Source organism: Borostomias antarcticus (assembly GCF_949987555.1).
Source record: "Borostomias antarcticus genome assembly, chromosome: 16".
Classification (NCBI taxonomy): Eukaryota; Metazoa; Chordata; class Actinopteri; order Stomiiformes; family Stomiidae; genus Borostomias; species Borostomias antarcticus.
In genome coordinates this window covers 18,766,251-18,777,676 of record NC_140249.1, presented here as the reverse complement: position 1 = coordinate 18,777,676, position 11,426 = coordinate 18,766,251, and the positions used below count along the sequence as shown (strand labels likewise).

Below are 11,426 nucleotides of genomic sequence, written 5' to 3'. Positions count from 1 at the left end.
ACCTGTATATCAGGTAATTATTTGTTAATGAATATAACAATTGGGTAATTGTTTGATTATGATAAAATAAACCATGAGCAGATAAAGAAACTTAAATTATGTAACAAATAAGCGATATACTTCTATATGCAGATTTATTTCAACTTCACACAATGTTTTCGTCAACAGAGGAAATAGTCTGAGAAATTGAATGATGTGGATGCTGAGGGTCGGTCCTCACTTCTCTGCATCATCCTGATGACCTGCATGGAAGAAAACTAATTAGACAAGAAACATCTGTACTATGAATGAAAAATCTTACTTGGTTTAGTTTAGATTTCAAGAACACGCTGAGTGGTCGGTCAAGACTGATTCTCATAAAAATGAGTCTACTGTGTGTAGCCCAAAAAGCAATATACATATGCGGGCTTCCAAAAGTACTTCCTTAATGCTCATTGTAAAAAAAATATTGCCATTTATGGAAAGTTTTCAGATTTCGTGTTCTTGCACATTTTTACCACATCTGTGCTGTTGTATGAGAACTTTATTCATCATGTTTGATTTTTTGGTTCTGTAATGTTTGTTATGCCTTTAGAGTTACCTGTCTGATTCACCTGCTTAACACTTGTACAGCCTGTTGAGCCTGGTGATGTCACTCTGGCTCATCTGGGTGGCCTTTCCAATCTCAACGTTCTGGTTGGGAATGGGCACCATGGTGGGCTGGTTGTTCTTGGAGAAGGCATACCTGGAACACAAATCATTCTTGGATGAGCTATACAGACAATCTGTTACTGATGTGTAGGGCATGGTACTGTAGGTATTGCTGGATACAGTATCTAAAAGAGTGGGATAAGAGGAATGCTGCAAAATACAGATAGAGTGGAGCTAGCTGCCCCGTTACAGTAGTTCAGTCAGTAGAGAACGAGACTCTTAAAGTCGTACTGAAATGAAAAAAGCATTCTGTCCCATTTTTGTTCACATAAATGGTCATAGTGTTCACCTATTCAACGATGTATGCCAAAAAAATTACAAAATTCTACTTTTGTTGTAATCATATCAAAGTATATAATTTCTTACTTCCTGGAAAACGGTAGGTCACGTGCAATGACGACAACCGGTACCTTAGATTTTAGGCCAATAATCTCACGACATCCACTCGTCAATCAACGCTATCCTTCTATCGAATCTGTCTAAAGTTCTTAAAACCCGTCCACTTGTCAATGTTCCAATCAAATTCCTCTAAACATATGTCCCACCCTCATAGCTTGTTTGCGTCGGAAATACGTCAAACTACGGAAGTTAAATGATCTCAAACGTCCGTTTCAGTGCAACTCCTCAAGGTCATATGTTGGACGTAATTAAACATTTCATTGTACAGGGTACAACACCAGATAACAGACGTCAGAGGCGGAGTGTCTCCTTGTTCCACCAACCTGTGGTACTGCATAACAGAGTTGTAGTCATAAGAGGTGCCCTGGTTCAGAGTGTTGATCTTGTTGAAGTTGTGCTGCATGCCTACAAGTGAGACGACGACACAGCAGATAAACAATATTGCTCATTGCTACTTCTGAATAGTATACAAGACAGCTATGGATGAATAACAAATATCTGGTATGTGTTTGGATTATACCATATGTGGTTCTGTTTGCGTGTGTGTTTGTGTGCATTTGTTTTAGTGGTAATGTGATCACAGGGGAACTTACCGTTCTGGACGTTCTGCAGGAGAACCCGGATGTGGTTGTCGCGGTCGGAGCGGGTCTGCTCGTGGTTGAAGCCCAGGGCGTGCAGCAGCTCATGCTGGGTGGTGCCGTGGTAGACGCAGCCCTGGCGGCTCAGAGAGACGGTCTGGGCGTTCCCACGACGGCCAACAAAGGAATAGCAGCTGCAAGAGGGCAGTGTGATAGTACAGAGTTAGAATGGCAAAGTACAGAAGTACACACACACACACACACACACACTGATGTCTGGGTGGTGGTATACTGTACCCGTTGAGAGACTGGATACTCAGATAGTCTCTCTGGTTGGAGCGGCGTACAAAGTTGATGCAGGAGAAGCCGGAGAAGGAATCCAGACCACGCTGGATGATGGACAGCTCCCGGGAGGCTGTCAAAAAAACAGAATCAGAAGAAACCATGTTTCTATTAGTTATTAGTTGTATTTCTGTTGTATTGCATAGTACCTGGCAGTCGATTTTACAGTGCATTATGCTTTACAATCAATCAAGGTATCATTCTACTTACAGTACCCCTTGGCGATTGTGTAGGGCACGTAGACCTTGCCATCAGTGGACTTGGGCCACATGCAGCCACGAGATGTGCAGGGGTCGGCGTTCCTCTCAGCATCGCTGTCATAGGCGATGTCATCCATCACCATGGGCTCACTGCGAGTACGCACTACCGGAGTAAGGCATGGAAAAAATACTCCAGAACAATAGACTAATCAAATAATGACATTATTTATAGAAACTGTTTTTCTCACTGCCGGAGTAAGGCCGTAGAAGTCAACGTGAGACCATTTTTGATCGTTCTGGATGCACCAAGAAAATATTCTTAAATAATAACACCTTAAATATGTTTCAGATTGTTTGCCCCCTAATTTACTCTGCTCCTGTACGATAAAATAATTCTTACCAACATCCCTGTTTGCTTTCTCAAGCAGCTCAGAGACCGAGAGGTCCTTTAAAAGAAAGAGAAAGAACATAAGAAAACTGTTTTACATACTTAGTATAATATTGTTTATCATGATCATAAGCAGACATTTTATATTACATGAATTAACTGCACGACAGCGTAGGGCTAGAGGTAATGTTTTCGGTGGTGTGGTTTATTTGTTGGTTTATTGGTTGGTATGTTAGCACAGTTACACAAAAACTATCAGACCCGATTTTCATGGTACTCAGTGGAGGGGTGTAGCATGGGCCAACGTAGAACCCATTACATTTCGGAACAGATCCGTATCACGGGGCACCACAAGCCATTTCTTGGTTTGTTAACAGGATTACACAAAAAATACCAGACCGATTTTCATGAAACTCGCTGGCGGGGTATAGCATGGGCCAACTTAGAACCTATTACATTTTGGAGCAGATCCAAATCACTAAGTGGGTCCATGAGCTGCCCAAACATGGCCGGCCATTAATTTTTTAGACTTAAGCTCAGGGGCCAAAAATTCCCCCCATTCATTGTCAATGGGGAAATTGAAACAGCCATATCGCGACATGGGAAGGTCATAGAGACACAGGGTTTGGAAGGGCATAAAGCTCTCGACCTAACAAATGTAGTAATACCAAATATATCCTGCTTGCATGCATCTGCACAGAGCTGCGAAATTCATCCATGGGCGGTGGACAATGTGTCATTTCACCGCTCTGCTCTGGTCCAGAACTGGAACTAACCATTATGTTGTTGATCGATGAAGACCATTTTCAGATGATTCCATTCTGTCCTTGTGGGCATACACATTTGCTAATGCTAGCACAATGTGATGGTAACCGGGTATCATTGCATTGTGCTGGCATTAGCAAAATATGTAGGCTCACAAGAAGGACAGAATGGAATCGTCTGAAAATGGTCTCCATCGATCAACAACATAATGGCTAAGTTGTAAATGAGACATTAGGTCCAAAATTCTGAACTACCCCTTTAACACTGTTCCCAAATTGTCCTCACCTCCTCCTCAGCCCAGGCAGAGACCACAAGCAGGGCCAGAAGGCCAAGAATGTACTTCAATGCAGCCATGTCAGCAACCTGCAGAAGAAACGATCAGTCCAGTATGAACACCGGGCACAAGGTTGGCTTGTAACTGGAGATGTAGATCATCACCAGGCAAAACACATGACTGAGACTTACCTGTTTCCTTCATGGAGGGAAGTGCTCTGTGGTCCTGCCTTATATACTGTACTCCCTAGACCGGCTACACTAGGATGTAAAAGTTAGTACAGCTGTACTGATAACATGACCATTGCCTTGACATTTCAAAAAATGTCCATTCTAAGACAAAAAATGTACATCTAATCTTGTGGGAATGTATACTGTTAGAACAGCTGCACATATTGTAGGTCAGTCCATATGGCTTGCTGCAAGAGGTTACGGTTTGTTACTATATCAAAAATAGTTTTAATAGGTATACATATATATAAATGTGTATAAAGAAAGAAAGAAAGATAAAGAAAGAAAGAAAGAAAGAAAGAAAGAAAGACAGAAAGAAAGATAAAGGAAGAAAGAAAGATAGAGAAAGAAAGAAAGAAAGAAAGAAAGAAAGAAAGAAAGAAAGAAAGAAAGAAAGAAAGAAAGAAAGAAAGAGAGAAAGAAAGAAAGAAAGAAAGAAAGATAGAGAAAAGAGAACGATAGAGAAAGAAAGAAAGAAAGAAAAAAAGAAAGAGAAAGAAGAAAGAAAGAAAGAAAGAAAGAAAGAAAGAAAGAAACAATGAAAGAAACAATGAAAGAAACAATGAAAGAAACAATGAATGAATGAAAGAAACAATGAATGAATGAATGAATGAATGAATGAATGAATGAATGAATGAATGAATGAATGAATGAAAGAAAGAAAGTACAAATCATAGCTGCTGCACAGCACTGAGTCGGGCCGGGCATTTTGAGGAGGAAGAAGAAGGAGGACAAGGAAGAAAACAAATGACAATTCAGATCTTTAAAATGGAATCCACAGCATAATGCTTTTAAGCATTTGCATGTTGATTCTACATCACAGCCGTAGACAACAAGGGCAATTCATGATCTTGTTGAGTTACCTACCAAGTGAGAAGTCATACTGTAGGTGGCAGGTTTGCATGTTGTGGCAACCAACAAAATGGCAGTGGCACACAGACAGAGACCAGGGAGACAGCTGGCAGTTTGGCCTTTGATTGGCCTTTTAATAAAACTTAACATAGGTTCTGTAAAAGAAAGTTTTCTATCTATCTATCTATCTATCTATCTATCTATCTATCTATCTATCTATCTATCTATCTATCTATCTATCTATCTATCTATCTAATCTTATCTATTTAATCGATCTGCTCCATAAGTGACAAACATATGTTTAAAGATGCTCTATTACCATTGACTACTTGAGCTGTCCTGGCTTAACCTGACACGCCAGATGATTTGCTTCGCACAACCATCTGGGAACTCTCTGTTGGAAACTGGAAAGGGACAGGCACTTTCAAAACAACTTGGAAGATGATTGGATGAACCATCTTTCACCATCTATCACACACTAAGGCTACGTTCCGAATCGCATACTTCCATACTATATAGTATGCCAAAAATTGATGTACAGTAGTATGTCTCAATATAAAGTATGCATATGCAAGCGGTATGCAGTAGTATGCAAGCAGTATTGAAAAAATACCAGGATGTCCTACTACATCAGGTCGTATTTTGCAGTATGCAAACCAGCACACATTTCTGGCTATTCTGACCCACAATCCTGTGCTCAGCGGAAATTATGTCACATATGTGCGAGTCGCACCGGAGGCATTTTGATGAATCCCAGCTGTGTACAAATATCGCTTCATGGACATTTACTGTTGACAGTAAAACATTTTGATGCACACATTTTGATGTGTCAATTAACCAAAATATATGGGAGGAGATAGGTTTAATAGATTTTACAGTTTTTGAGAAAAACAGGGTAATGGATTTCATAATTTCTGCAGCACATATATGTTTATGCTCACTTGGGCCTACATGTTGGTGTTGGTTGCAAAGTGAGAGCTGATTTGTTATGATTTTTTAAAGTTGTAAACTTTTGACGGTTGCTGCAGAGCCACCATCTGGACTATTGGCCCACAACGTCAGTTGGGGATTTTTTGCATAGGACTGGTCTGGTGATTTTCATGCATGGGAAGCCAGACTTCCTAGAAAGATTCAGATTCAGAAAATTCAGAAGAATATTGGCTAATACTAAGGGTCCTGTGTGTGTAAGAGAGAGAGCACTCTTATGCAGCCCCCCCCAGCAACCCCCCCTCTTCCCCGCCCTGCTGCTCCACCAATCAGAACTCATCCCTCTGGGTCACAACACAATGACAAAGGAATAGATGGTAAAACATGTAAATACTACTAATGTGCCTTTCAGGGTACCTACAGTATTGGTGTATCTTAATTCTGTCAGTGAGAGCAACATTTTTGTCATGGTGCAGTACATTATAGACCTGGAGCTAGGCCTACCTGGAGAGGTACAGTAAGGTATAACTAGGTAAAGTGTTACTTCTGTTCTTGAACATCTGAATACAATGCGTTGGTGGAAGTTTGGGTTTAGAAAAACACATTTCATTTAACCCCTGATAAGAGGAGTGCCTTTGATATCATGTTGCTTAAAAGATTTTAAATATATAGGAGTGAGGTCACTGCTCACTGAGTCCACCTTCAAGGGGTGTTGAATCCAAAGTGAAGTCTGACCAGGTGAAGTATTGTATGAATATGCTAGTTTTGGCTTGCCTGAATGTGACAGCAATGCCGTCATTGCTTGATGCTTACGGCATATGAGTAGGTATAATAATTGTGTGAGTACAAAAAACGTAAGATTAATGGAGGACAAAGATACAAGTGATATATTTCTATAGGCTATGCAGGTTTATTTAAGGTAGTTAGACCACTCAACTTCACAATGTCAGGACAGCCCTCAATGTCCTCATATTAGGGCAGTCCTCACTTCTCCGCATCATCTTGACCACCTGCATGGAAGAAAACAAATTACAGCCATCTTGCAACACCACGCAAGAACATGAAAATCTGATATATTATCCTTGACCATCTTGCTAAATAACAATATTTTTTACGATGAACCTTAGGGAACGTTGAGTTTAGAAGCCCAGTAGGCTATTAGCTGGGTCAGATAGCTATATTACCCATGTAATGTGACAACTACACATGTCTTATAAGTCTGACTAACTGGATGTACGCTTTTGGGATAAGCCTGTCATTGGCACCATGTATCCTGGTGACAATCGGATTCAATCTCCCAACACTATTTTGCAAGGGCACCGTTGAAAAAAAAGCTTGTTTGGCTATGCGAGACTACCCTGGTCGCAATATTACAGAGCTAGAAGGGCACTCGGGAAGCACAGACCTCAGCTCATGATGCATGTCGTCAGCATGTGCGGTTACTACTGATACTGGTGATGCATCACCGTTGCATTTGGGTGCTCTTCGGCTCACCTACCTAGGGCTACAGGACTGTCAGCAGTGAGCTAGCTAGCTACTAGCATAAGTAGCTAATTCACAGCAATTGATCTTCGCCATCATGCCATGATTAAATTATTTCGGTCCTAATACCAGCAAAATAGATAGATAGCTATAGCTAGCTGAATCAATCCTTCCCAGCATGCTATTGATTAGGAAGAAGGCCTGCCCGTATGTGCCGGTCTGGTCTATCTGGCAATGTTAACGAAAGTGAAAAATTATTTGTGGATCCGCCCCGTGATTCGGATCCATTCCAAAATGTAATGGGTTCTTCCTCGGGCCATGCTGCTATACACCCCTCCACCAAGTTTCATGAAAATCAGTCTGACTAACTGACAGACTAACAGACCTAACACACGCCACCGAAAACACAACCTCTCCCCTGGACTTCGTCATGGGCTGAGGTAATTCTATCAGGTGATTATGCTGATGTGCCTGCCTTAGAAGGATCTGGAATGACCTGTCTGATTCACCTGCTTAACACCTGTACAGCCTGTTGAGCCTGGTGATGTCACTCTGGCTCATCTGGGTGGCCATTCCAATCTCAACGTTCTGGTTGGGAATGGGCACCATGGTGGGCTGGTTGTTCTTGGAGAAGGCGTACCTGGAACCACATAAGTCATTCTTACATTTAATGGAGTCAGCTATCCAGACAATATGTGTAGAGTATGGTTGATATGTAACAAAAGAAGAATTCTTGAATATAGAACATTTTTCAGCTTCATAAGGTACTATTTGTAACCCTTAAGGGTTCTTACTGACCTGAAAAGGGTTTTCTATGGAACCTTTTTTAGATGGTTCTTCTATTGGTACAAACAGTTCTATAGGCTAGTTTAGAGTGTAAATGGTATAAGTGAATTGCTGAATAATACGGATAAACTGGATGGACATAATAACAGTTACATGTAGGTAGATAAAAGACCTCGGAGGCGGAGTGTCTCCTTGTTCCACCAACCTGTGGTACTGCATAACAGAGTTGTAGTCATAGGAGGTGTCCTGGTTCAGAGTGTTGATCTTGTTGAAGTTGTGCTCCATGCCTATAAGTGAGAAGAAGCCGTTAATACAGTTAATACATACTGTAAACACATACACATGCATATATTTGATTGGTGGTCTTGGACACATCATCACTGATGTTCCTGGGGTCACAGGGTATTTCCCGTTTTCAACATCATACATCCTCACCTAGGCAACCTCACCTAGGCAACCTATAGACAAAGGTTGATCAGACAGACCCTGCTTGTATCCAATAATAATTATGTTTGGAGTATACAAGTTCATGTAGGCTATTTGTGTTTGTGTTTGTGAGTAGTAGTTAGTTTGTTAATTAGTTTGTGTCACCATGTGAGAACTTACCAGACATAACGTTCTGCAGGAGAACCCGGATGTGGTTGTCGCGGTCAGAGCGGGTCTGCTCGTGGTTGAAGCCCAGGGCGTGCAGCAGCTCATGCTGGGTGGTGCCAAGGTAGACGCAGCCCTGGCGGCTCAGAGAGACGGTCTGGGCGTTCCCACGACGGCCAACGTAAGAATAGCAGCTGCAAGAGGGCAGTGTGAAAGTACAGAGTTAGAGTGGCAAAGTACAGAAGGCAAGGCAAGGCAAGGCAAGTTTATTTATATAGCACATTTCAGCCACAGGGCAATTCAAGGTGCTTTACATGAGACATTAAAAGCATTAAAACAAAAAGCAAGACATTATAGACATTTAAAACAAAAGGCAGGACAAATTAAAATGAACAGAAGTACACACACACACAAACACACACACACACACACACTGATGTCTGGGTGGTGGTATACTGTACCCGTTGAGAGACTGGATACTCAGATAGTCTCTCTGGTTGGAGCGGCGCGCAAAGCGGATGCAGGAGAAGCCGGAGAAGGAATCCAGAGCGTTCTGGATGATCGCCAGCTCCCGGGAGGCTGTCAAAAAAACAGAATAAGGAACAATATTTATTTTGATGCCTATGATCGAATGATGATTAACTTAAAACAAAATACAGGTATATTTGTATTTTTTTGTTGTATTTTTTAGTACCTGTACTTTAAAGTATACTTTATGGTACAGTACATTCTTTACAGTCAAATAATTATTTTACTTACAGTAGTGGTTGGCGATAACGTAGGGCACGTAGACCTTGCCGTCAGTGGACTTGGGCCACATGCAGCCACGAGATGTGCAGGGGTCGGCGTTCCTCTCAGCATCGCTGTCATAGGCGATGTCGTCCATCACCATGGGCTCACTGCGAGTACGCACTACCGGAGTAAGGCATGGAAAAAAATACTCCAGAACAATAGACTAATCAAATAATGACATTATTTATAGAAACTGTATTTCTCAGATTGTTTTCCCCCTAGGTTTTACTGTAGTACACCACTCAAATAATTCTTACCAACATCCCTGTTGGCTTTCTCAAGCAGCTCAGAGACGGGGAGTTCCTTCAAGAGAGGGAGAGAGAGAGAGAGAGGGAGAGAGAGGGAGAGAGAGGGAGAGAGAGAGAGAGACAAAGAGAGAGAGAGAGGGAGAGAGAGAGAGAGACAAAGAGAGAGAGAGAGAGACACAGAGAGAGAGAGAGACAAAGAGAGAGAGAGAGAGAGAGAGAGAGAGACAAAGAGAGAGAGAGAGAGACAGAGAGAGAGAGACAAAGAGAGAGAGAGAGAGAGAGAGAGAAGTGATGGAGAGAGAGAAAGAAAACATTAATAAAATGTTGGTGAGTTAGCACCATCATCACAAGCAGAAATGTTATACAACATGCATTTTGCATATGCATTACCAAGTACATTGATTGCAATTTGTGTAGCCTACTGTATCTATGCATTAACTGTGGTCCCGGAGTTGTCCTCACCTCCGTCCAGACAGAGACCACAAGCAGAGCCAGAAGGCTGAGAGTGTACTTCAGCGCAGCCATGTCAACCTACAATCTGTGGGAGAAATTAGCAATACTGTATTTGAAAAACTAGAAACTTGACATCCTTAAAATATCTGAAGTAAAATGCAAGTCACTTACAATTTCTCCTCGTATTTTGTTGGCTCTGTTGTCTCTGATCTGCCTTATGAAGTTTAATCTCAACGGAATGGAATCACCTGTCCTTTTATGGGCCTTCAGTCCTGAGCCGCCCCCACCCTGGATAAGAGAATGTTGCATTAATGACACATTGCAAATTCCCACACTAACTAGAAAGTTGGAATGGATATTGAGAATTTCCATTCCTTGAAAAACAGTGTGAAGCTGTAAATAGTTGCCAACCTGTTGGGTTAGCTGCCATACATCAATATTTTCTTAGGACCAGTCATGGTCTTCAATCTATCATGGTCTTCAATTTGTGCCAGTCACATTGGAGGCAGAACACAACATACTATTTCATTAGTAATTTTAATGAATTTTAGTAATGTATTTAATTAAAAAAATAAAAATAATAAAAATAATCATAAAAATAAAATAAAAAGTTTAATTTGTATCAGATTGATATGATATATTGGTAAATTCCAAACATTCTTTTGTTGGAAAGTAACTGTCACTTCTCTAATTTGTACAGCACACCAGCCCCACATCAAAACTCCACAACTGTTATTGGTGTTAGTTGGCCATTGTTAGGGCGGTGTGAATTGGCCTTCAGTAAACTGCTCTATCATTTCCTTTTTAAAATAAATAAATATAGCATTCTACAGTAATTACATGAGTGACATGTTGAGTGACGTGATCACACAAAACTATACATGTTTGTTCTATTTGCCTCTCAGACCCTTACGTTTCATAGAGGTAAGGACGTAAGGACCCTTACGTTTCATATGCAGGTCTAGATTAGATTGCTCCCCTCCCATATGTACTGTTTTTATAGCCAAAGTATTTGCAGGTATTTAATTGATATCTAGGTATTTATACATTCATACATATTATTATTATTTTTTTATTTATTTTATTTCTTGGGATCTGTAATCAAATAATTATATTCACTTAATGCTTGAAATTACTTCTTATAAACATAGAACATATTGTTATAATTAATCATTAATGAAATATGTAACTGTTGAATAATAAACTATTAGTTATTTCCTCCTACCTTTTTCTACAACTTTTCTGAAACAATATTTACAAATTTTTTCCAGGTCTGCTGGAACACCTTTACTAATAACATTAACATTGCCTTGACAGCATATTGTCTATTCCCAACAGATCCACAGGTTATCAACCTGAAAGTTGGCTTGAATGCTAGAAGTTTCCTAATCTGTTAAACTAACCTGCCAGGTCTAGCCTGGCTTATGGC

At 40.7% G+C, this 11,426-nt stretch overlaps 2 protein-coding genes across 3 annotated transcripts; both read right to left on the bottom strand.

Moving 5' to 3' along the window:
* Window positions 1-170: 170 nt before the first annotated feature.
* On the bottom strand, window positions 171-3,716 carry LOC311319261 (high choriolytic enzyme 1-like; the record flags this gene model as incomplete). 2 transcript variants are annotated; one of them, XM_084450760.1, is made up of 8 exons in its annotated part: window positions 171-242; window positions 594-724; window positions 1,413-1,494; window positions 1,683-1,861; window positions 1,965-2,082; window positions 2,220-2,372; window positions 2,610-2,655; window positions 3,648-3,716. In XM_084450760.1, the coding sequence occupies 7 exons, from the start codon at window positions 3,714-3,716 to the stop codon at window positions 598-600; spliced, it is 774 nt and encodes a 257-aa protein (XP_084306886.1). In that variant the 3' UTR covers window positions 171-242; window positions 594-597. The 2 variants fall into 2 exon arrangements, with proteins under 2 accessions (XP_084306886.1, XP_084306885.1); XM_084450759.1 differs by having other exon boundaries at window positions 181-242; window positions 581-724.
* A 2,825-nt stretch (window positions 3,717-6,541) lies between these two features.
* On the bottom strand, window positions 6,542-10,219 carry LOC311319592 (high choriolytic enzyme 1-like). Its single transcript, XM_084451165.1, has 9 exons — window positions 10,169-10,219; window positions 10,007-10,082; window positions 9,554-9,599; window positions 9,264-9,416; window positions 8,966-9,083; window positions 8,520-8,698; window positions 8,119-8,200; window positions 7,637-7,767; window positions 6,542-6,655 (listed from the first exon to the last, which is right to left on the bottom strand). Exons 2-8 carry the CDS (start codon window positions 10,067-10,069, stop codon window positions 7,641-7,643), a joined length of 768 nt encoding a protein of 255 aa, XP_084307291.1. The 5' UTR covers window positions 10,070-10,082; window positions 10,169-10,219; the 3' UTR covers window positions 6,542-6,655; window positions 7,637-7,640.
* Window positions 10,220-11,426: the final 1,207 nt, after the last annotated feature.

Bases quoted from the DNA above. Each gene is read 5' to 3' on its own strand.
- LOC311319592 (XM_084451165.1), bottom strand. From the start codon at position 10,069: ATGGCTGCGCTGAAGTACACTCTCAGCCTTCTGGCTCTGCTTGTGGTC. The intron at 9,417-9,553 runs GTAAGAATTATT...TTACTCCGGTAG, and splicing joins GAAAGCCAACAGGGATGTTG to TGCGTACTCGCAGTGAGCCC. The intron at 7,768-8,118 runs GTTGGTGGAACA...ATGTGGTTCCAG, and splicing joins TCTGTTATGCAGTACCACAG to GTACGCCTTCTCCAAGAACA.